At 39.5% G+C, this 24,162-nt stretch overlaps 1 protein-coding gene across 1 annotated transcript in view; it reads right to left on the bottom strand.

Moving 5' to 3' along the window:
* Nucleotides 1-24,162, bottom strand: part of xxylt1 (xyloside xylosyltransferase 1) — a 40,178-nt gene that overhangs the window by 12,069 nt on the left and 3,947 nt on the right. The window contains exons 2-3 of the mRNA XM_085774425.1: nt 19,243-19,390; nt 2,409-2,541 (exon numbers count right to left, since the gene is read on the bottom strand). Of these exons, the coding sequence (XP_085630551.1) occupies nt 2,409-2,541; nt 19,243-19,390 (281 nt within the window). The remainder of the gene's footprint in view (nt 1-2,408; nt 2,542-19,242; nt 19,391-24,162) is intronic.

Raw genomic sequence — 24,162 nt, forward strand, 5'->3', positions numbered from 1 at the left:
ACACACAAATGTGTGCGCGTGCACACACACATACAGAGTGATGTCCTGTTTTGATGCTTCGCCTGAGTGGAAAACAGTGAAGTAGTCTAAACGGACCAGGCGTGTTTGTTTTACTATCTTGGAGAGGGACGGAAAAATCAGCTGAGGAACAAAGAGCTTGAAAGTCAGAGTCCCTTGTTTATGTGTGTAGACACACACACACACACACACACACACACACACACACACACACACACACACACACACACACACACACTGTTTTCTTTCCAGTTTAGTGCATGTATGTGGTTTGCGAGTATCTTTTTATCAAAATCGGATCAACAATACATTAGAGTACAGAAAAGGGCTGATGGGAAATCTTAAGTGGGAGGATAATACGGAAATTTTATGTGTACTGATTCCCAAAACGTCTTACTCAACAACTTCCCCGACTGATATACAAAGACCTACTGTGATAATGGAAGCAAAGGTTCATCTCAGTGGTACAAATCAGTAGGCAGTAATATCCCACATGACTCTGTTTAGTGTTTTTAGGCAAGCAGCTTTACAAGAACATTGCCTTGATGAAATTTCTTATCCCCACACAAGAAAGTTGTGATTTAGAGGTCGCAGGACGTTACTATTCAAAGATTAAGCAAACACGTATCTGAGTATTTTATCATTCTCGGTAAATGTTGAACTGACTCTTCCACACGTACGTATCCTTCCACTCTGCACATTGCAAAGTTATGAGTTGTGTTCACAAGGACAAAAACAATGGTCTGAGAAGGTGGCCTTGCTAAAAGGACTGAGGATGAAAGGAGGAAGGAGTTAATGTGGGGTCGATAAGTTCACTCAAGTTTCAAATGAACCTTACAAGAAAGGCTGTACGTGTTTCTATCAGCGTGTTGCCAGAGTTTGTCAGTTCAGAGGATGAGCAGACTGTTTATTTACTCCAGACAGGTCTGACAAAGAGACAGGAGGCGCATCTCTATTCACGGGATGAGAACAAAACATTTCCTGACGAGAGGCGTCTCTCTGCTTAGATCCTGCCAAATCCTCAATTATTTATCTTCCATGAAGGACTTAAAATAGCTTATTCACGAAAGCAGCACATCTTAGTGTCATCTTACTTCATGTTACTTTGTGGCTGCCAGCGTGGATCACTGTCAGTCAGGTAAAGAGATGTTTCTGAACGGTTTGTGAATAAAAGCTGCATGGATTTTGAGCCGTGTTAATATTTATCTGATAATAAATGGAGGGACAATAGATGACATCAGAGTTTCATGTTTCTAAACAGCACATGACAACACTTCAGCGTGCCCCGTCCATGTTCAAAGGGCTTTAGCTCCAGTTTCTGTTGCATATTCAGTACATTCTGCATGGAAATGATGCAAAAGCTGAGGCTTGATTATAAACAGATTGAATATGGAGTTATTGCTCAAACTGAGTGGGATTTCTGCATAAATAAATGTTGTTGATTTTTCTTCTTTTCTTGTAAACTAACTGCCAAACACATGTAACAGTGAGAGGCTGAAAATAGCGTGCTCTCAAAAAATCAAAAGCTCCTAGCGGGACTTTAAAATCTCCAGACGGAAATGCCTCTAAAAGGAACACCGAGCAACATGTCTGAAGTGCATTTCCAATTTATTTTCAATTTGGGCATTAAAGTGTGAGACGAAACACCGGAAACAAACCTTAAAATACTGCTAAAAGCATTTAAGCAGAACCATCTTATGGCATTGTAGCAACCAAAAACATAATAACAGCCAATAACGTAATAACAGCCAATAATGTAATAATTTTGGCCATTTTAAATGTAATAAAGCCAATAATGTAATAACGTTCCAATAATGTAATAAAACTTTTGAGCTAATAAGGTAATAACTTTTTGCCAATAATGTAATAAGTTATTACATTATTGGCCGATAATGTAATAATACATAATTTTGTTGATAGCCTACAATGCTTACTTCTTCCGTTTGCAAACATATCATTAAGCATGGTAGAAGAGAGAGAGAGAGAGAGGTGAAAGATAGTACATATCTTGGATGAATAAATATGACGACTATGTCATCCACTATACCTATTTGTAATTGGCAAACTGCACAAAACTGCAAAAAAGCCTTTAATTTCCAAGAACTGCCGTCATATTTATGTATTATTACATTATCGGCACCAGTTATTACATTTTCAAAGGTTTTTTTAATACTAGGCCAATAACGTAATAACCAGCCAATAATGTAATAACTTATTACATTATTGGCAAAAAAGTTATTACAATATTGGCTCAAAAATGTTATTACATTATTGGCAGGTTATTACATTATTGGCTTTATTACATTTAAAATGGCCAAAATTATTACGTTATTAGCCGTTATTACGTTTCTGGTTGCTACATGGCATTGTTCACTGTGCACATTGTCTACCTGTAGACTGGCTGCATCTCTCTGGTGATGCCTATTACTGCTCCTGGAGGAAATCGGTCAAATTCTTGGAAGAGGTCCCTGATGTTGGTCCGGTATTTCAGATCCAGGTCAAGCTGCACAATGCGCGTGAGGCCTGAAAGAAGAGTGCAGTGTTAACATCATCAAATATGAAACACACTGATGTGACATCATCAAACCCGTCACTGTGACTGTCACCACCCACTTCGCTGTGACCTCTTTACTCATCCAGTCACACTCACTCTGAGCCAGTCCACCAGCCCAGGATGCACTTTCCCCATAATTTCAAACGTACGTACACTACTCAAAGACAACAGTTAGCAAAGGAGATGAATGATAATAATAATAATTTGTTTTTAACCAAATTTTACAAATGAGTTCTGCATTTCTACAAAATGATTCCAGGAAGCGTACATCTGTATGAACTGTGTATGTAGAGTTTCTCTGCCTAGTCACTTGCAAGATTCCTTCCAGGAAAACTGAGTTAGAGGAAATAAGAGCACTCCGACAGACTCGTGGCGGGCTTAACGCAATTACATGGTTGCTCTGCAGCAGTGCGTTTGACTTTTTCTTCTGCATGAACGCAGAATGAAATGCATGAAAATGTCCACAAGTTGTGGGGAGCAATATTAAAGAAAAAAGAAGACAGTATAAAAACCACAAAGTGCAGGTTGTGTGTGACAGCTTGTGGAGCGAAGGCACAGAAAATGATTAACTCTGTATCTTGTTTGTGGATGAAATCATAACAGTAACCAGGATATTCAGGCCCTCATCTGTTTATTATTTCAGCTTCCTATGTTTTGCTGGTTGGCATGGTGATGAAAGGATGGGAAATACTCAGGAATGGTGCACCGTGGGCACACCGTAATAGCTGAACTGATGAAAACGCTTGCCATGTCAGCATGAGAGGTACTGTCACAGACGATGGCCTCCAGTTTGAGGGCAGTAAACATTTATTGGCGACGCTAAAGGTTGGTTTGATAACATGTTGCAGCTGGTGCCAATGGATTTCCAAAATGAAGTGTCTTAAAAATTACGAGCTGCAGGGTTTGCCTGTGTAAGCTCATGGCCCTTCGAGTTCTCAGTTCATCATGGCCTTGTTGAGATCCAGCATCCTTCAGAGAGATTAAAGTCACATGAATCTAAAATTGTATCAAATAAAATCTAAATTATAGCAGCACAAAATGTTAGACCAAAGAAAATCTACTTTTATTTTTGTTCTGTTATCCATCCATAATATCATGAAAGTTAAAGCAGAAGTAAGCGATCCGGTCGTTTTGGGCTAATGCTGCGTTCCAGGCAGGCTTTTGAAACCGTAAATTACAGCTTCAAGTCACGACTTACGACTTTGTAGCGTTCCAGGCAACCCGTAACTCGTGTTTTTCCGACCTGTTTTACCTGTGAAAGTCACTATAACGGCCACTCGTAACTTACGACCCGTGAACTCGTACCAGATCGAACTGGTACGACTTCACAGGTCGGAAAAACACGAGTTACGGGTTGCCTTGAACGCACCATAACTTCTTGTCAGCTGATGGAGTTAGCAGCCCCCGCCCTCGTCATGGATCTATTGGTCCTCGTCCCTACGTCACCACATTCACGCGCATCCCTTGGCTGCACACACAGCCCTTCATGCCGTTCTCTCTCCTCATTGGATAAAACTTGTAGGATACAAGAAAAGTTTTCTCCTCGGCTCAGAGCAGAGCAGAGTGACTGAGAGACCCGTGTTTCGGTCCAAACACTCTATGTAAGTGATTGCTGTCGGAAGATAGAACTATTTAAGACTTATATTAACACAAAAATATTGCTTACTTCTGCTTTAACCCTAGAAAGAAGCACAGAATATTTTATTTCTCTATATAGAATTACCTAATGATGATCATGAAACGGCAGCGTACCAGCCGCTACTTTCATTTAGACTGGCTAATGTTAACGTACCGTGTTGAAGCTGATTAACTAACTTGTTCTCAAAAGTGTTGTTTAAAGCAGAAGTAAGTGATATATTTGTGTTAATATAAGTCTTAAATAGTTATATCTTCCGACAGCAATCACTTACATAGAGTGTTTGGACCGAAACACGGGTCTGTCAGTCACTCTGCTCTGCTCTGAGCCCTGGAGAAAACTTTTCTCGTATCCTACAGTTTTTATCCAATGAGGAGAGAGAATGGCATGAAGGGCTGTGTGTGCAGCCAAGGGATGCGCCTGAATGTGGTGACGTATAGGGACGAGGACCAATAGATCCATGACGAGGGCGGGGGCTGCTAACTCCGTCGGCTGACAAGAAGTTATGGTGCGTTCAAGGCAGCCAGTAACTCGTGTTTTTCCGACCTGTGAAGTCGTACCAGTTCGATCTGGTACAAGTTCACGGGTCGGAAGTTACGAGTGGCCGTTATAGTGACTTTCACAGGTAAAACAGGTCAGAAAAACACGAGTGGGTTGCCTGGAACGCTACAAAGTCGTAAGTCGTGACTTGAAGCTGTAATTTACGATTTCAAAAACCTGCCTGGAACGCAGCATTAGCCAAAACGACCGGATCGCTCACTTCTGCTTTAAGAAAAGTACGCACTGGTGTCGTGTCTCAATAATTAGATTACACCTTTAACCAGGTAAAAACTGGATCCTGAGGTTCAACAATTCTATTTCTATTTTATTATGTATAGTTTGTTCTTTATATTTTACTATTTTATTATGTATAGTTTGTTCTTTATATTATTATTCTTTATATTCTTATACTATATGTTGTTATCGTCACTGTGTGTCTGTGTAATGCTGCTGCTGCACTGTAATTTCCCAGCTTGGGATCAATAAAGTATATCTATCTATCTATCTATCTATCTATCTATCTATCTATCTATCTATCTATCTATCTATCTATCTATCTATCTATCTATCTATCTATCTATCTATCTATGGAGGTTGTAACTGTAAAAGTTGGTATCTTGGAGCATAATCAGCTTGATGTTCAGGAGTCACAAAATATCCAAAAAAAGTATGTCATTATTGCATACAGCCCCATTACACAGTTACGGTGTACTCAACTAACAGCCAAGCAGCTGTCTGTTCCTTAGGTCATTCTGGTAAAAAAAAAAAAAAAAGCAAGATCTAGTTTAGTACCTGACTCAGCACGGTCAGATATTACAGTCTAACAGACTTTTTTTTTTCTTTTTGGAAAAACAAATTAAAACCTTGGCCTCAACACAGCTGAAAAGCACAACAATAAAGGGCGGGAGATAATGGCGGGACTACAAGTATGTGCGAAAGGATCGTGTCGAAACAAATGACGGAAAAAGACGACTCAGCAATATGGCAGCGACCTGTTTTCTGTGCTCTGCAAACAAGGAAGCTGCCATCACAATGCCTTCATGTGCTGTGGCAACACAGAGGGCCACAGAAGAGTAATCTCCGAGTGGTCAGCGCTGTTTGTTTGCACTAACGGGGCTTAACTAGTGGCAGCGTAGCAGGAAGAGGGTCTGAAGTTGTTTTAACACCGATGTGGTGGTGGGTTTGACGTTAGAACAGTGACTCTGCATAAAATCATGTGAAGGTGAGAGTCAGGATTAGACGGTGTGGTGTTTTTAATCACAGCATTTTTTTTTGTTTTGTTTCATTTGGAGTCAGCCCCGTACTGTAAGAGATCCATTTAAATGCAGAGCAAGGTTTTGTTTCCTTACAACAGCTGAAGTACAACTATGTGATTTTGTGAGTCTCATTATGTGCTCACTGCAGTGTTAAAGGACAATTCCAGGTGAATTCAACTCAGGGGTGTATTTTCATATCATTTTAGGTCTAAAAGAAGGAATCTGAAGATTTTCAGTTTAATCGCTCCTGTTTTGCGGTAGTTGCGTCTGTCCCCGCATCGCCATGGCAGCAATGAATGGGAGTGGATGTAAGTTCCGCTGTTTAGGCTGTTTCCAGCCCTCAAAGCCGCAATTTTTTTCCACAGACAGCGTCAGATGGCGACTCAAACATGCACCGAGAAGTTTATTTACTTCAAGCAAGCCGACATGTTTGTAAAACTAGATCTAATTCAAAGTCTCCCAGAGTCTCGCGCGAGACCCAGTTGCAGTGCTGGTGTGTTCAGGTGCAGTTGGAGCTACCGCTTCTCGGTGCATGTTTGAGTCGCCATCTGACTCTGTCTGTGGAAAAAAATTGCGGCTTTGAGGGATGGAAACAGCCTAAACAGCAGAACTTACATCCACTCCCATTCATTGCTGCCGTGGCGATGCGGGGACAGACGCAACTACCGCAAAACAGGAACGATTAAACTGAAAATCTTCAGATTCATTCTTTTAGACCTAAAATGATATGAAAATACACCCCCGAGTTGAATTCGCCTGGAATTGTCCTTTAAAGCCATCAACATTTTAGATAGATGCCAATGTCTTTGATAAATTTCCCAATTACAGCACATGAAAGGTTTTGTGTTTAGTTTTTGATGTTTTTATTGCTCATTGTCAAATATCTGCATTTTTCATGCACTGTCCCTCAGCTCATGTTTGTTTTGGGCTAAAACAGACATTGACACTGGTTAACATGCAGTGTAGCCTAAATAATAAAACTGGCAAATGATAAAATGGGCATTATCAAAACAATTTCTGGATAAACAGGGAGGGAAATGATTATTTTGAAAACAGCAATAGTTGTCAGTCAGGTAATGCATTAAAGGGATAGTAGCATTTTTTTAAAAAGTGGGATTGTATGATCTACAAATAGCCCCTAAGTACTTTAATTGCAGTAGAAGACTCTCTACACTCCTCCCGTTAGCAACGCCAGCCCATAGCCCTGCCCAGATATTTACAACATACATTGTTGTGAATGGACCCAAAGAAAGGGCCTATTTTCACGGCCTAAAAGAGGTTTTACCTGGAAAAAATATACACAGTTCCATTGTTCGCTATAATATAATTTTTTCCAGCCCTTCAAAGTGCAGGAAAAACGCAATTTTTATTTGGACCTAACCAACTTACGTATCCCTCCGCCCAGGGTTAGCGCCTGCCGATCAGCAGTTGGTTAGCTCCAAATAAAAACTGTGTTTTTCCTGCACTTTGAAGGGCTGGAAAAAATTATATTATAGCGAAAAATGGAACTGTGTATTTTTTTTCCACACTGTTAGACTTTTCACTGTAAATTTACAGTATTATACTGGCAGCAGCTTCACCAGCATAATACTGTAAAATTACAGCAATTTGCTGTATCTTATAATTACAGCAAAATACTGTAATTCAAATACTGTAAATTTACAGTATTATACTGGCGAAGCTGCTGCCAGTATAATACTGTAAATTTACAGTATTTGAATATACAGTGATATCCTGTATTTAATGATGATTACAGAATATTACTGTAATAGGCTACTACTACTACTACTACTACTACTACTACTACTACTAATGATAATAATAATAATAATAATAATAATAATAATAATAATAATAATAATAATAATAATAATAATAATAACAATAAAGAAATGACAGCAAGACAGTATTCATTTTTCAATTCAAATATTTATTGCAATAAAAATGTATTTCAGTTACAGTGCATAATGACATTTGGTAACTCACTGACAATTTGTATTTGTGAGGCAGGAACATCAAATTGTTTTAATAATCCCGTAATATAGGAAATGCAGAAAACAGCCAGGACAAATGCCTGGACTAAACGTACATTTTTCTGGCCACTCGAACTCACGGACACGGCGAGGAGATGACGAGGAACTGCTTGAAAGCGGACGTCTGCCTTGCAGAATGGACACAGGCTCTAGAATGAGAAAAATGTTGCATCAGTACATGGATTATCCGTTACTCTTAACAACGTTTTTTCTCATCACGGCGATTTCACCAACATAAACAGATATATTTTTAAACGGCTAAAAAAGTGGAGTAATAATAATACCGTAATAATTAAAAAGAAAAATCCTGTTCAGTGTAGCACCGTTCTATTGTTAGGTCAGCTGCAACTTGTGGCAGAAGCCAGAGGACCCACGTGCAGAAACCGGTGGAGAAAAAAAAAGTCAAAGTCAAGGACTAAATAAAAAAAATGTCACTGTCTCTCTCACGAGCAGTGCTGTCATTCAAATTTCAGCACTGACACAGCGGACAGCGCGCCTGCATGAAATGCATGCTCCGGAGGCGATCTTTTTTCAGTTAGTTTTGCCTCTTCACAGAGATTTTTCTGTGGAGATTTTTTCTATTTTTTAAACGAGTACGAAAAATACCTGCAGGCTATTCGTGCTAACGTTAGCTACTCCAGGCATAAGTTAGACCAGTTCTGCCAGTAAAATCGTGTTGTTTAAACAGGGTTAACTTACACAATGCTATGCTCTATAATTTCAGCTAAGCTTGAATGAAAATTGAGCTAGCTAACTGAAAATGAAAAGATTCAACAACTTTGTCCAAACACGGTTCTAAATGACAGAAAATTCAACTGAAAAAAAAATCCAAACCTTCTCCTAAGTCCGGAAAAAAAGATAAATTTATGTGAACTTACTCAGTGGACAGCTCCAGACATCAGAGGTGAGCAGGTAGCCTTCCTGTGACTGCTCACACACAAGCTGCAAAAAAAACTGTCAACTGTTGATTTTCAAATTTATTTTTCCCACACTTTTCACCTTCCCACAATGCTCTGCTGTTTACAGTAATCCTGTAAAAAAAAGGGCCTTCTCTTAAAGTGCTGTAATCACATTTTTTTCTCCCAGATTGCATTGCAGTTTACAGTATGATACTGTATAACAGTTTTACAGTAAAATACTGCTCAGATTTTACTGTAAATTTACAGAAAAGGGTTACAGTGCAGGTAAAACCTCTTTTAGGCCGCGAAAATAGGCCGTTTCTTTGGGTCCATTCACAACAATGTATGTTGTAAATATCTGGGCAGGGCTATGGGCTGGCGTTGCTAACGGGAGGAGTGCAGAGAGCACTAGAGAGTCTACTGCAATTAAAGTACTTAGGGGCTATTTGTAGATCATACAACCCCACTTTTAAAAAAATGCTACTATCCCTTTAATATTTACGCTCAACAGCTTGAATGAAGGTCCTTTTCTAATTTGAATCCTTGCTTCCCTGACGTGCATTTGTTCCTCCTCCATCATTTCTTGTCAGCATGAGGATAGAGAAATCAGGGGAACACAACTTTTGTGAAACAGAACTTCCTTTTCAGACAAATGTTTCTCTGTAGTGCTGCCGTGCCAAATGTTGATAAGAGGTGCACAGCTCTGTACTGTATATGGGTCATACATTTAAGAGCTTCAAACTAAATTGCTTGAGTTTTTCAACAGATTTACACCATATTAGTCACAGTATACATTTTGCAAATTATTTAGAGCTGTTATGCATGAGGCTGTTGTTTGTTGTTGCTGTTTTTTTAACTCAATGACACTTAAAGGGCAATTCCAGACAAATTTAACCTGGGGCTATAATTTCCTAATATTTTAGGTCTAAAAGAATGAATCTGAATATTTTCTTTTTAATTGCTCCTGTTTTGCAGTACTTCTGTGGGTCCCCACATCACCACAACAGTGTATAATGGGAGTGGATGGATCTTAGGCTTTTTAGGCTATTTACATCCCACAAAAATGCATTTTTTTTTCACAGACAACATCAGATGGCAATTCAAACAGACACCGAGGGGTTTGTTTACTTCAAGAAAGAGGACATGTTTGTAAACGGAGCTGTAATACGAAGTCTCGCATGAGAGTCAAGGTGACGGCTAACTATGTTTACAGGTCGTCTGAAGCGCTCCCGTTTGTTTTATCAACAAAGGAAAATCAACTCGGATGCACAACGTTTTTGTAGCAGTAACAGTAAGTCTGGATATTGTTTATTCTACATGTAAACATACTGGGTCTCATTCATGAAACGTGAGTAAATCTGTGTGTAGATTTGCACATAAAAGCTCACTCTACTAAAACTCTACTCCGGATTCACGAACGGTGCGGGAAACTCAGATTTGATCGTAAACACGTGTGTAAGATGATGAATGCCAACCCATCGTAAACTAACAACACGCCCCCGGTGATCAGCAATTAGCATAGATCTCCATACATGAATAGCCATATAAGGAGATCCTGACCACCATATTAGGAGGTAGGTGCATCCTGTTCACCTGCAGCCATGACGCAATCAAGGAAAGCGGGAGAGAGAGAAAAAAAGAGAGAGATTGCGGATCAAAGTCATTTTGGGTGAAGTGGAGTCCAGAAAAAATATTTAATTCTCTTCTGTTAGTAGTGGTGTGACTGGGACAGGTCAAAGGCTGGAGGGAAGAAACAGATTTAGTGAATTAAGTATCATTGGTTTATTAAAGAACCGTTTAAGAAGTAAAGCCAGAATAGTTCAATATGAAACATGAAACACTACTACAGAACTACAGCAGCCAGCAGCGGGAACACATGAAGTTATATAGGCAGGTTATATTGTTACAGAAGCACCAGCCGTCTGTCACAGCTCCATCCAAACCGGTGCCGACTGCGCTGTTGCGCAGGGTGAAGTGTGCGCCCACCGAGCGTGTACTGTAGCAACACAAAAAAGTTTTTTCCGGTTTTATATCAGATTATTTTCATCATAAGATGGAGCCTCGACGTGTTTGTGCGTGTCCGATCCCTAAAACGTCTCTCTCTCCAAATATTTCTAATTGTTTGTCATGTTTAAATTACGTGTTTCAAAGGCGTCGGCGTATTTTGAACATAGAGTAATACGGATTAAAATTGTAATTTTCAACTATAGTTGGGTTTCCATCCACCTTTTCTTATGCGCATTTTGTGAAAATGCGCATAAATACTTGAATGGAAACGCCAGAAATTCGAATAAAGGCAGTAAATGCGCATAAAAGTTTATACGCTTGGAGGGGGTGGATTTGTCAGCGTATCGAATAAAGGAAATGCGAGTTTTTGTGATGGAAACAGATTATGCGAATTGAGGCAGAGTTTGTGGGTGAAGCTGCTGGACTTCACCCAGCGACGCCCCGGTCTCCCAGCTCTCGTCTCTGCACCCCGCGACACAAACGCGCTCCGTAACCCATAATCTTTTGTTTATGACGGTTAAGACTACACAAACACACGCCGTAACATCGTTATGTAACTTATTGATTTTTCACCGGCTTTGTATGTAAACAGATGCACATGGAGGAGAGGAGCATAACCAAAACAGCGGAAAAGCGAGCAGACTGTCACAGTTCCTACTGTCTTTCTGTGTAAATATCTCATGTTACAACATGAAAACCTGCAGCTTATATTCAAGTGCGGCCTATACGGTATATGTATTTTCTTTTAAAATGTAGCTGGTGCGGATTATACAGGTGAGTCTATAGTCCGGAAAGTACGTAAATTGTCCATGATGTTGAGTGTCAGCTGAGTGTCAACTGTTGGATACATTCACGCTCTCTTATGACGTAATCTCACGGCGCACTCCTCCTAATCGCAAAACACTAATGAATGGAAACGGGCATAAATTCGCTTTGCTTTTTGCGCATTTTCACAAAATCCGCTTTTAAATTCGATACGACTTGGATGGAAACCCAGCTAGTGACAAGCAGTATTTATTTGCATTCCTACATTTACACAAGCGCTACACACAGTCCGGAGCAGGTGTAGATTTTGTGAGTAGCTACGAAAAAATCTGCACTACTAAAAGATTGATGAATGCGGAAATCCACACAAATCCGTGCTGCTCACGTTTCATGAATGAGACCCATTGAGTGCATCAACTTGACTCTCGCGTGAGACTCTGTATTACAGCTCTGTTTACAAACATGTCGGTTTTCTTGAAGTATAAATATAATTCATATATGAAGCTAAAGCTCATTTTCAATGATTTGGAAATGAAACTGGGATTTACCTTTAACCTTCGCCTTAACTGTCACATCCTAGATGATAAAGGACATGAGGAGATCAAACATGGGGAACTAAATTAAATAGGACAAATCAACCCGGACGTAGGAGCCTGCTAGGGCAAACAAGCAGCCGAATGAATTGTATATGGGTAATTAAGTCCTTTTTTTCCGTGTATACAACAACAGCTATTGAATCAATGAATAAACAGAAATGACGGAGGTTAAAATCAGGTGTGTGGGTGTTGTAAATATATTGCCCGACTAACGTCATTAGGATGGCATTGATCTCGCCCGAGGCCACAGTCAGATGGGACGTTTGTAATTGACTAAACCTCAAGTGAAACAACAGATACGTTGTTATCTAACGTCACAGAAAGTAGGTCAACCTCATTAAGCCCTTATATCAGCCTTGATGTGATCACTTACAGCCTCTTTGTAAGGGTCAGTGTTTTCTGCTTTTACCGACACTCACTGGAAAACACACGGGATCTTTTTTTTAGAAGGTGATCACCTAAAATGTATTTTCACAATCATTAGTTTCCCCTTAGAAAACCATCTATAGCTACTCTGGGACAAACAGTTGAGAATGCTTCCACAAATGGAAAGCGATGAGAACACAAAAAACACAACTAAACTTAATTTTTTTGAGCTTTCATGAGTAAATAAAAATACAAAATAAATTAAAACAGGATTTAAAAAACCCTTCAAACACATTTTCACAATTTTTTTTTTTAAATTACAGAGATTTTCAGCTTATTTCGCAAAAACAAAGCGAAAATAGTTTTTTTCAAGTAACAAGACTAGTTTTCATCACTTTGCTACAGTAGTTTTGCTGGACTACAATACAAGTTTGGAGTTGCACAATGAACAATGACCTAACCTACAACTCTGTAGTTGTGTATGTGAAGGCCTCCTGTGTAGATGACTGAAGCTGCTGCTGCGCCAACATGCTGCTTTCACTACACAGCCTGTCAGGACACTGTGCAAGGGACATTGACTTTTTGAGCCTGCACAGGATTTGCAAAAATTAATCAGCAACACCAGCATGATCGGTTCACTTTGAGGATGAGAATATCTCAGATATCTGTCGCTGTCTGAGGTAGACTACTGTAGCCTTCATGGTAATATTGTAGGTTTTTGAATATAATACACAGAATTTAACTCCACATAAAGTGCAGTAAACAAAGAAATCAATTCTGCCCTACTAAGCCAGACCGCAGTAACTACGCAAACAGTGAAACTGAGAAAAATGGCTTTAAAGTTTTTTGATTTGCCTTCCAAATGTGTTGTAGGTAGATTAGTGAAAATACACAGATTTGACAGGTTTTCATTTAGTAATATTCATGCAATTAAATATATGACCACATATTTTACCCCTAAAAAGCAGTTACTGCGCTCTGCTGCCAGATTTCCTTAAAAAGATAAGACAGGTAATGCTGAGGCAAAGTGCAGTAACTACAATGTTGTTGTTTTCTTCCAGCTTTCATTACTTAATTACTAACTTTGGCCACCTCAAAAATGATTAATAATTTGACAGTACAAACTTTAGTGAGCTAACATTTAATGTCCAGTGTTTAGCTAAAGTGTTAGCCTATGTGCTTGTGCTAACCTGCCGAAGCTAATGTTATGGTGCGTTCCACTTCCAGGCAACTCGTATTTTTCCGACCTGTTCCTATGGTTACCCCGTTAACGTACAGTCAAACTCGTAACTTCCCACCTGAACTCGTACTAGATCGATCTACTCCCAGTTCCCAGTTCGTAACTCGTAACTTGCCTGGAACACTACAAACTCGTAACTGGTGACTTGAAGTCGTGACTTACGGGTTATAAAAAGCCTGCCTGGAACGCACCATTAGCTAGCTACCGTAACTGGCTAGAACGCAGTAACTGCAGCTGAAGTGCAGGGGAAAAGAGGCAGAGTTCAATTTCACAAAAAACTCAATTTGGAATTTTCACGTTACTGCGGTCTGGCTTAGCAGGGCAGAATATATGGTGTGACGGTGATTTGCCTTCACGCTACTTCACAGACAGGTTGCTCCAAGCTTCTTGGAAACCTTGTCACAGTTCGTCTGTGATTATGGGCTGTGTCTGCGTCTTGTTTGTCTTCATGTGATCACAGAATGACTCCATGAGATCAGGGCTCTGTGGGGGCCAGTCCATCTGTTGCAGGACTCTTTGTTCTTCTTGTCGCCGAGGACACTTCTCTGTGACTCAGGCTTCACATTTGGGGTCATGTTCATTGTCACACTGTGGATTGAGATATCTGCTGCATGCTTTTGCGCAATAGATTTGAATCTACATGTCTACAGTTTCTGCACAAGTGATGTATAAAACACCCACGTATGTGTGCGAAAGTCATTTCTCTAGATCAAAATCCACATCAGACCTGTGTGGACCTGAGCTGTGTTACTGAGCAGCCGTCAGTACATTTAGATTCAGCTCCGGTTCGATCCGCTCCACCATTCCAGTCACGTTAAACCCTGGCCTGTTGTTTTATATCAATACATCCAGGAGTTATTAGCTTTATGCTGTTAGCTCCAGAGAAACAGGATGGGAGGTATAATCACAGCAGCAATGTTTACTTAAGTTGAAAGTTGCAACGCATCATAGATTGAAACGGCTAAAATGATTATAATTCTAACGTTATCACTAAAGCATGAAAAGATGTTTTCTCTGTTTGGTCTTGAAATTTCTCCCGCCTCTGATGGGAGCTGGCTGGGTGTTACTGTCCAGAGGAAAATTACGTTTTTGAACCTTAAACCTACTGAAATAAATCTACATATTTGTCGTAAACTTTGCCTGACAGCAAACGGATCAGCTCTCCTACCCTCAAGGTAACACCTTTCTCATTTTAGTGAAGCAATTCACACAATAGCATTAGTAGCGTCATTTCTACCTTAGGTGGAAAATACAAGTCAAGGTTGATGAAGAGACTCGTGTCCCAGCATGCTGAGACCTCTAGAGAGGATCTAAAACATACAGCTCCTCTCCCCTAACTAAGACTAAGGTGTTTCTTAGGAACGTTAATTAGAACAAGTTTCCAACAGTCATTTTCTTTCTACATGAATGCTTTCATTATTAGTCAGTAGGTTATGAAATCCTGCCAAACATTTTTACAAATTGATCTTGTCAAAGTCCACTTATTTGGCTGCTCTGGAGCTTTCAACCACATTTTGTGGTCTCCATCCAGGGCCGTTGTATAGGGGAGAAAGGTGATGATAACTCTAGGGGCCCAGCGCCCAGTGGGGCCCATAAAAAACCCCAGTAGTCTAATCTTTGTATGACTGATTTATTCTGCGTAAGACCCTGACTAATTACTCATAGTACACTGTAAAAACTCAACATCTTTCCAAGAATATTTGTCTTATTTCTTGTCCAAATGTCTCATTTCTAGTCAAAACTAATCTCTTTCCACTTAAAATAAGACTCATTACCTAAAAATTAACTTGTTTTTAGATCATTTTCACTTAAATTCACAATAAATAGAAAAATCTGCCAGTGAAAGTAAGTTTTTTGTGCTTGTAATAAGGAAGAAAAACTTGCTCCACTATCAGATTTTTTTTTACTTATTCCAAGTGAAAATATGCTTGAAAGCAGTAAAAAAGTGTCTAAAAACAAGCTACTTTTAATATGATGTGTCTTATTTTAAGTAGAATGAGATTTGTTTTGACTAGAAATTACATTTTGACTAGAAATAAGACAAATATTCTTGCTAAGATACTTGAGTTTTTGCAGTGTAATGCTGCATTAGCATCAAAACAAAGAAGGCTAAATAAAAAACGATAATACATACGTAGTCTAAGAAAAAAAAAGGAAAAGTTAGGGGGAGGGGCCCACTTTAGTATTCTTTAAGGGGGCCCAGAATTCCTAGCAACGGCCCTGTCTCCATCAGACGCCACACGTCCATTTGCTGATGAAGACCACATGACATGGATAAAAGAACAAATTTTCCTTCTAATTTTCATTCATACACTGGCACCTATTGTCTTGCGATTCTATTAACGCGCAAAAACATTTTCTTTTTTTCTTATTTTTCATGATTACTTATTTATTTATTTCCTTGCTCTCTGGCTCTAACAGTTTCATTTCAACTTTATGCAACCTATAAAGGTAAATGGTTGATTATTACCTTGTAAAAATGTAATTTCACCATCAGACATTGTGATGCTACATAGCAGAAATATTTGTGTTGTGATACATTTGTTATTATGAGAAAAATCTTGTGGCAGTAGCATGTACAAAAGCACCGCATGTTGATCACCTCACCTTTATGTAGAAATGCTGAGTACTGACAAATTGACCTGTCCTTGTAATTTTGAGCAACATATAAGTGTAACTCTTTTAACACTGAATCCAAAGTCCTGACTCTTTCTGTACGTCTCCATTAAACCACATTAAACCTGCTGACATCGCCACACCGCTCACACCACAAGTCAGAAACGAGCATGGGTTCACATTTGTGTGTCACGTCTCTCTCCACTCTCTGTTAAAGACAAGCACATTATGCCCTTCCTACATGAAAGCATGCTTTAAATAGAAATGCGTGACCACTTGGTTACACAGAGCAGACGTGTGGCACATGTGATTGATCAATAAGCACTTTAGGGGAGCAACGTGAGACACACAACTCCTGTTCAGCCGTTACACAAAACACTCAGTGCCGCTTCGACAATATGTCAAATCCTTTTAGCCTTAACGCATTTATCTTTCTCTTCACAATTTTCTCCTTCTACTGCCTAAATTATCTTCTACATATTTTGATGTTTTGTAGAAAACCTTAAGAAAAACCTGGATTTGAACACAGGGGTTGTCAAATCCAGGTTGCATGGACACAATATTTTTTTTTTGGTGGAAAACTGGTGGAAATTGAAAAAAATTAAGTTGTGGGTTGGCAAATGTATCTGATTCTGCACTGTATGTTGCTGTTTGGGCAGAGTTACACTTTAAAACTTCAGTGGGATGCTGCCCTGCTGTCTAGGTTAGGTTAGTTTATTGGTCTCCACCAGGGAGAAATTCGTCGCGGAGACAGGGAACATGTTGCATACATAAAAAAAAACACATAGGCTACAGTGCAAAAAGAACATCAAGTTAAAAGACTGGTGGAGTAAACAGACCACACTGGACAATCCTGCACATGCAGCAAGCTGATGTGAACGTCATTCACATGCATTCACACTGCTACACTAACTGTAATCATAAATATACATTCATATCAGCATCACATAACCTCAAGCATACATTAATCCATTCACTCACATATGTCCATAATTTGACTCATACAAACTACTATACACATAGCCTATGTTCGTATACAGAAACATCGCAATCATTTCCTGCTGTTGAGAAGCTTGGTTGATACAGGCACAAAGGAATGTTTGTATCGATTGTGCCTGCACAAAGGAAGCCTATATCTCTTTCCAGAGTTCAGGAGAGTATATTCACTATTCAGCACATGAGAACTATCTGTTAAAATGGCATTTGCCTGTCTGATTGTCAAGACAGACGCCTCAGGTTTCATGTGTGTGCCTGACTGTGCAGTCTTATTGATTCAAACCGGAAGGCCTAATGGTTTGGTTCATCTGTGGATTGATGCCACATGCTGCACACACCCACTGACGCGAACCAACGTGAACAACAGAGGAGAACGGCTGCCATCGGTCAGCGCCAGCACAGGGGGCACTAATGTGGGCAGCGGTGACAGAACACATCCGCCCTTCCTAACTCCCCAGGGCCTCTGCAGTGTGCCACGTGTCTCTTAGATACCTGCCCATAATGCCGCTCCCCGCTGTGCCATAGCAGAGCCGGAACAGAGAAGAGAGTCACTGAGTGAATTTAAGAGACCGTCTGCCAGAGAATCAAAGCAAAATACAGTGTTTTAAGCCACAAAAGGCAACATCTACATCCGGCCTCGCATCTTTCCAGTCAGCTGCTGTCTCTGACTGGAATGCATTACAAAAACACCTTAAACTGGATTAACTTCATCTCCATCCTGGCCTTCAAAGACGCCATCTCACACCTTTTTACACATTCTTGCAGCTGCTTCCCTACTATTTAACTATTTACTATTTAACCCTTTTCCTCAGTTTTCTGCTTGTTGCATGCCCATACCTGCCGCCGTCGGCCTCGGCCACTTTCTGTGACACACTGCTCTCTAAAGAATCCTGTAATATCTGTAACAGACATTCACTCTTTTTATGCTTGTAAAAATCTTGTCTTTTTATGCTTGAATATCCTTGTTACTAACTTTTATGCCTTGTTTTCTGCTGAATGTTTGTATAGTTGTGCTATTGTCTTTTAACCTATCTTTTCAACCCCCCTCGCCCTCAAGAAGCTTATGCCTCTTGTCAGGCCATCATTGTAAATAAGAACTTGTTCTTAATTGATTCTGCCTGGTTAAATAAAGGTTAAAAAAAAAAAAATATATATATATATGATTATGTCGATTTTTTTTATTAGACATGATGCTTAGACTTTTGATTCAGGGGACAATTCTGAAATTAGAGTGAAAATCCAATGAAAGTCCATTTTTTTTATAAATGACAAATTTTGCCTCTTGTGATGTTCTGTGTGCAGAGTAGAGAAACATTAAAATTACAGACTGCACAATCAAAAACAATTACTGTAGATCACGGTAGCAATAATACTAAATATGAAAACATGGGATCAACAACAACTGCAATCTTTGTTCGTATGTTTGCTTTGTCTACATCTAAATATTCATCTCTAGGACTATGACTCTAAAAATACTGTATTAGCCCATCAGTGGCATCTTTCTAAATTCAGAGTGCTTTCACTCTTGTGCTTGTGCTTTGGTGCGGGGGAAAGACATCTCAGACGACACATCTCAAAACTTGGGAGAGACAATGTGCTGCAACATTTTCCTTTCGACTCTTCATAGATGATACAATACAATATTCCAGCCAGCCGGAGCTGTAAGGATTTTATTATTATTCTACAGTGAGTAACTGCAACAAAGACTTGCTTTTCTTACTTTCAGGCATGATGTGATGCATGGCCACAGACAGGAAGAAGATGGCATCGCTGTAATAAGCACCAGAGCCTGCACTGAAGTGCTTCTGCATGGCCTCCACGATGGGGAAGAGCTTCTGGGTGAGAGCCACCACGTCATGAAACAGCACCTGTGTGGAAAATTAACACAATGAAATCACGTCAGTACAATAACCTGCGGAGGAACGATATTTTTTAATTCGACTGTGAGTCTGTGATTTTGGTCGGGTTTAAATTTGTTGCCTTGTGTCCAAGTTTCCTGGCTCAATGCTGCTTGAGCGAAATTAAAACCCCCAAAGCATCTGTGAGGCAGCGGTTTCTGCAGGACAGTAGATATATCAACAGATTACTAAAAGAGGATTTAAAAAAATACAGTAAGCACTGATTATCATTAAAGCTTTCACATCGGAGAAAAATTAAATATGACTCAGATCCGGTGAAAACTATGTTTCCTGAGGACACTGAGGTTTTTCACTGAGTTGTAAGCTTAGCCTGACATCAGTGAATGTTGGAGGCTTCATATAAGACCTGGACAATATGGCGACTGTATGTAACCAAACCCATGCGCCACGATGCACAAACATACTTGACTGATTAAGATAAGCCCATGTAAATCAGTGCTGATGGTAATGTCATTTAATGGCACATAAATTCACTGCCATGGTCAGGAGAGGTGATATTTGTAATGGCCTCATACATAGCGTAATACTCACCATCTGGGCCTGCAATGAACCCATTCAGATTCCAATGCATTTATGATATTTTGTGATAGTTGCTTTGGTTTGCTTATATTCAACCCTGACTTTGTGTTTCACCTTTTTATGTCAGAAGTATTACACATCCTTGACCAGAACGACAACAACTGTTGAACACCAGGGTTTCATGTTTCTATATTTAGAATTTAAGGCTAGACACCCCAGGCAAAAACACTGTTTTTTTCGTACTGATCAATTTTGAGATTTTTGGCTATTTTTCTTCCTTAACATGTATTCTTTCATAAAAGTCAAACGAATTGGTAGAAAATCCACATTGCCTCTTTTGTCGGTAGATTTCTCCTAAATTTGCCAAAAGTTAACAGCTACTGTGACATACTGTGCTGTGCTTGTTGTCTGACCCATGTCATGTCAGGTATCACTGTAAAGCTCCCTCTCTCCTGAACAATGATGTAGGCTTCAAAAATTGTCATCTTCTCCGTATCCGCAACCAATCGTAAAAGTATGATTTACATTAACAATCTATGGAATTTTACAGTACAAGTCTTTAAAGGCTGTTTTCTCAAAATGAGTTTTTCCTCAGACTCTGAACCCAAAATCTCCACTTCAGCAGCACTTACAGACACCAAACCTTCCAGTTTTATTCCTGTCTACATTCTGAAGGTTTTTACAGAGGGGATTGTTGATATATCATTCAGAGCCTGATTTATACAACATTTTATTCCTAAAAACATGGCGAAATTGGATTTTTTAGGGCTGGTGACAGTATTTTCTCATTTACAAAGTAATAAAAAGAGATATCCAAAATCCCCTCCGTAAAAACTTCTGACTCTAATATGTCAACAAAATGAAACAAGAATTTTGAAAGAGGCTGTATCCATTTTTCAGATTTCGGGTCTGGAAATGTATGTAAATTAGCGCATATTTCATCAGATATTGCCTCATTTACATATTTAAACATAAAATTTGACAAAACTTGCAATACAAAAAATATTTGTCTTAATGTCAGTGAAAAACTTGGGAAGTTTCATGGTGATATCGTTCATTTAATTTTTTTTCCCTATTCACCTGGGGGGTCTCCCCTTAAAAAAAAGAAATTAAACCTAAAACCTGAGGCCACCTGTTGTATGTCGTTAAAGTAAAGATTAGAGCATTAAACAAAATAACTATGGACAGAAGTTAGATGAGGATGGCAAATCCTCAACTAGAAAAAGCATTTCCTGAAGATACAGCATGTGAATGCTAAAGACTAAACACAGTTGCTGAAGCAATGTTGAACAGGCTGAACCTATTGCTGAAAAGTATAACTTTAAAGATGATAGATGAATAGTTTTAAAAAGGGATAAAAAGCAGAAGGAATGTTAAAAAAAAAAAAAAAAAGACACAAGAAAAGGTTCAAAATCCTGCATGAAGTGTAACAGTTGAAGGCAAGGCAAGGCAAGGCAATTTTATTTGTATAGCCCGTTTTTACAAACAGTTTGTCTCAAAGGGCTTTTTGAAGAGTTGGAAAAGTTCAGGTCTGCTCATAAATCTACATACAGTACCGGACCGGTACATGAACTGGTTGAAAATATTCCTGAATTATTGAAGATTAGTCGAAAAGTTGAAGGATTGAAGGCTATTCAACTATATTGAAAACTGACAGCTTAAGGACATTGTTGAAGCCATACTAAAGTAAATGAAGTGGGGTATGTGACCTACACAGACCTGCTTCACTACCTTCCAAGTTTCACTCTGTCAAAGGTCATATACCCTCCACACCAACAACAGGACAGTATAGTACTCTTCACAGGAGTGTGGTGCTTATACTTTTCTTATAGAATATTACTTTCCACTTAGAGTGTGTATGAAAACACATTGTTTTTCAATGGGCCCGCCACACCCTACCTCTCTGATTCATCACAGATCAGATTTTGGGACACAGTGACGAATGCCAAGAAGCTGAACATCATTTTCATTCAGTGATAAAGTAAATACTGTTGTGTTATGTTTTATATCATTCTGATACTGCTGGTATTTGGTCTATGTGGCCAAATATTATCATTAGCTCGCAAACAAAACCAGCTGCACAAAACTGACTGGAGAGACTGGACATGTTTGGCAGTCGTTGGCACGTTGCTGTGCTTTTTGAAGCGATGCCAGTACTGAGCAAAATTTCCTTTTTTGACTTCTGTGGCAGGGCTCGCTCGACATAATCTCTATTGAATGAGAGTACAAGAGGCAGAAATAGAGAAACTTTAGACCTGTATTAACGTTTATAGACATTTCTCTCCCTCTGAGTAACATTAAGCAAATCAGTGAAAATAATGCACATTATCTTTTGATCTTAACAAAGATGACAGAAGAAGATAAAAGTTCACTGAGTGGAGCTAAGACATCTGCTCGTCCTCTTAGCAGGACAACATTTTCAGAGCATCTCCCTAAAGAGGTGAAGGTATTAACCCTTTACTCCCTGGCCTTTAACATACACTGCTGTTCCTCTTGGGGGACACTAATGGCTAGGTAACTCTACTCAGTCTTCACACACACACTTTAAAGGGATAGTAGCATTTTTTTTTTAAAGTGGGGTTGTATGATCTACAAATAGCCCCTAAGTACTTTAATTGCAGTAGAAGACTCTCTGCACTCCTCCCGTTAGCAACGCCAGCCCATAATAGCCCTGCCCAGAGATTTACAACATACATTGTTGTGAACAGACCCAAAGAAACGGCCTATTTTCGTGGCCTAAAAGAAGTTTTACCTGAAAAAAAAAATACAGTTCCATTGTTCGCTATAATATAATTTTTTCCAGCCCCTCAAAACTAGGCCGTTTCTTTGGGTCCATTCACAACACTGTATGTTGTAAATCTCTGGGCAGGGCTATTATGGGCTGGCGTTGCTAACGGGAGGAGTGCAGAGAGTCTTCTACTGCAATTAAAGTACTTAGGGGCTATTTGTAGATCATACAACCCCACTTTAAAAAAATGCTACTATCCCTTTAACAAAGTGCACATTGTTGAAAGGTGAAGTGTCTTAATCATATACAGTACATGGAAAGCATTTCAGGATTCAAACTTAACTGCACCAGCAGTTTACACAGAATTGGTTCCGACTTGCAGTTGTGGCTCCCAAGTGTTTTCCACATAAAAAGGTCTAATATCAGTCTTATATTCCAGTTTAATGCCAAAATATTACAAATATTAAGATGTCTCTTTCATGTGCTTCTAACTTTCAATTCTGTATTTCTTAGACTCATTTTTGGGGGGTGTAACATTTAAAAAAAAAAAAAGCTACCTTTCAAAGGAGATTAGAGCCATGACTATTATTTTTGGGCTTGTGCACATCAACATCCGGTCGAGGCAGATGGCCGCCCACCCTGAGTCTGGTTCTGCTTGAGGTTTGCTTTCTGCCTGTTAAAAAGGAAGTTTTTTCTCGCCACTGTAGCCATGTGTTCTTGCTCTTGGTGGGATACGTTGGGTCTCAGTAAATACTATTACAAAGAAAAAGGTCTACGGGACCGAGAGATATAGGGGGATCCTTTGTGCCTATCTGGCTTTTTGATGAGCTGCTAGACAAATGAATTTCCCTTTGGGGATAAAACAAAAAAAAAGTAATTTTTGTAAAACTCTTTTTGTAAACTGCCTTGTGACAACTTGTGTTGCGAGTTGGTGCTATACAAACATAAGTGGGGCGGTCTGGTGACAGGTTGAATGGGAACTATTCTCCATCCACATACAATATCTCAAGGCCTCAGAGAGTTTTCATGAACTGGGAATCGTATCACAGCGCTCATTAGTCATTAGCACAAGAGCGCACACTGTTAAGTTGCAGGAAAGATGGTCAGCAGAGCAGTAATGAGCACAGCCTCTAGGCAGCGTGACTCTGACGACTGTTTGTTGTGAAGGGTCACTGCATTTACAGCTGCTGTGAACTTCTTGCATAACCCCTTTAACCTAAATAAGTAAGAGGAATGTCGCTCTAGATGAGAAGACAAGTGTGTCAACAAGCTCATACACACACAGCCTGTGTCGGCCTCTGGGGAGTCTCTGTCACCTCGGACAGAGGTGGCAGGACTTTATTTCATGATCCATCTTCATCATCATCATCTGATTTCAAACCATTTTTAAAAGTGACTGAAACGACTGAAACATTTGGTTTCCAGTTAGAAGGTACAAAGCAGACGCAGTTTGAATATTTGGAGCATGTTGCTG

Source organism: Trachurus japonicus, chromosome 4, assembly GCF_045865225.1.
Source record: "Trachurus japonicus isolate A0001 chromosome 4, Traja_1.0".
NCBI classification, from domain to species: domain Eukaryota; kingdom Metazoa; phylum Chordata; class Actinopteri; order Carangiformes; family Carangidae; genus Trachurus; species Trachurus japonicus.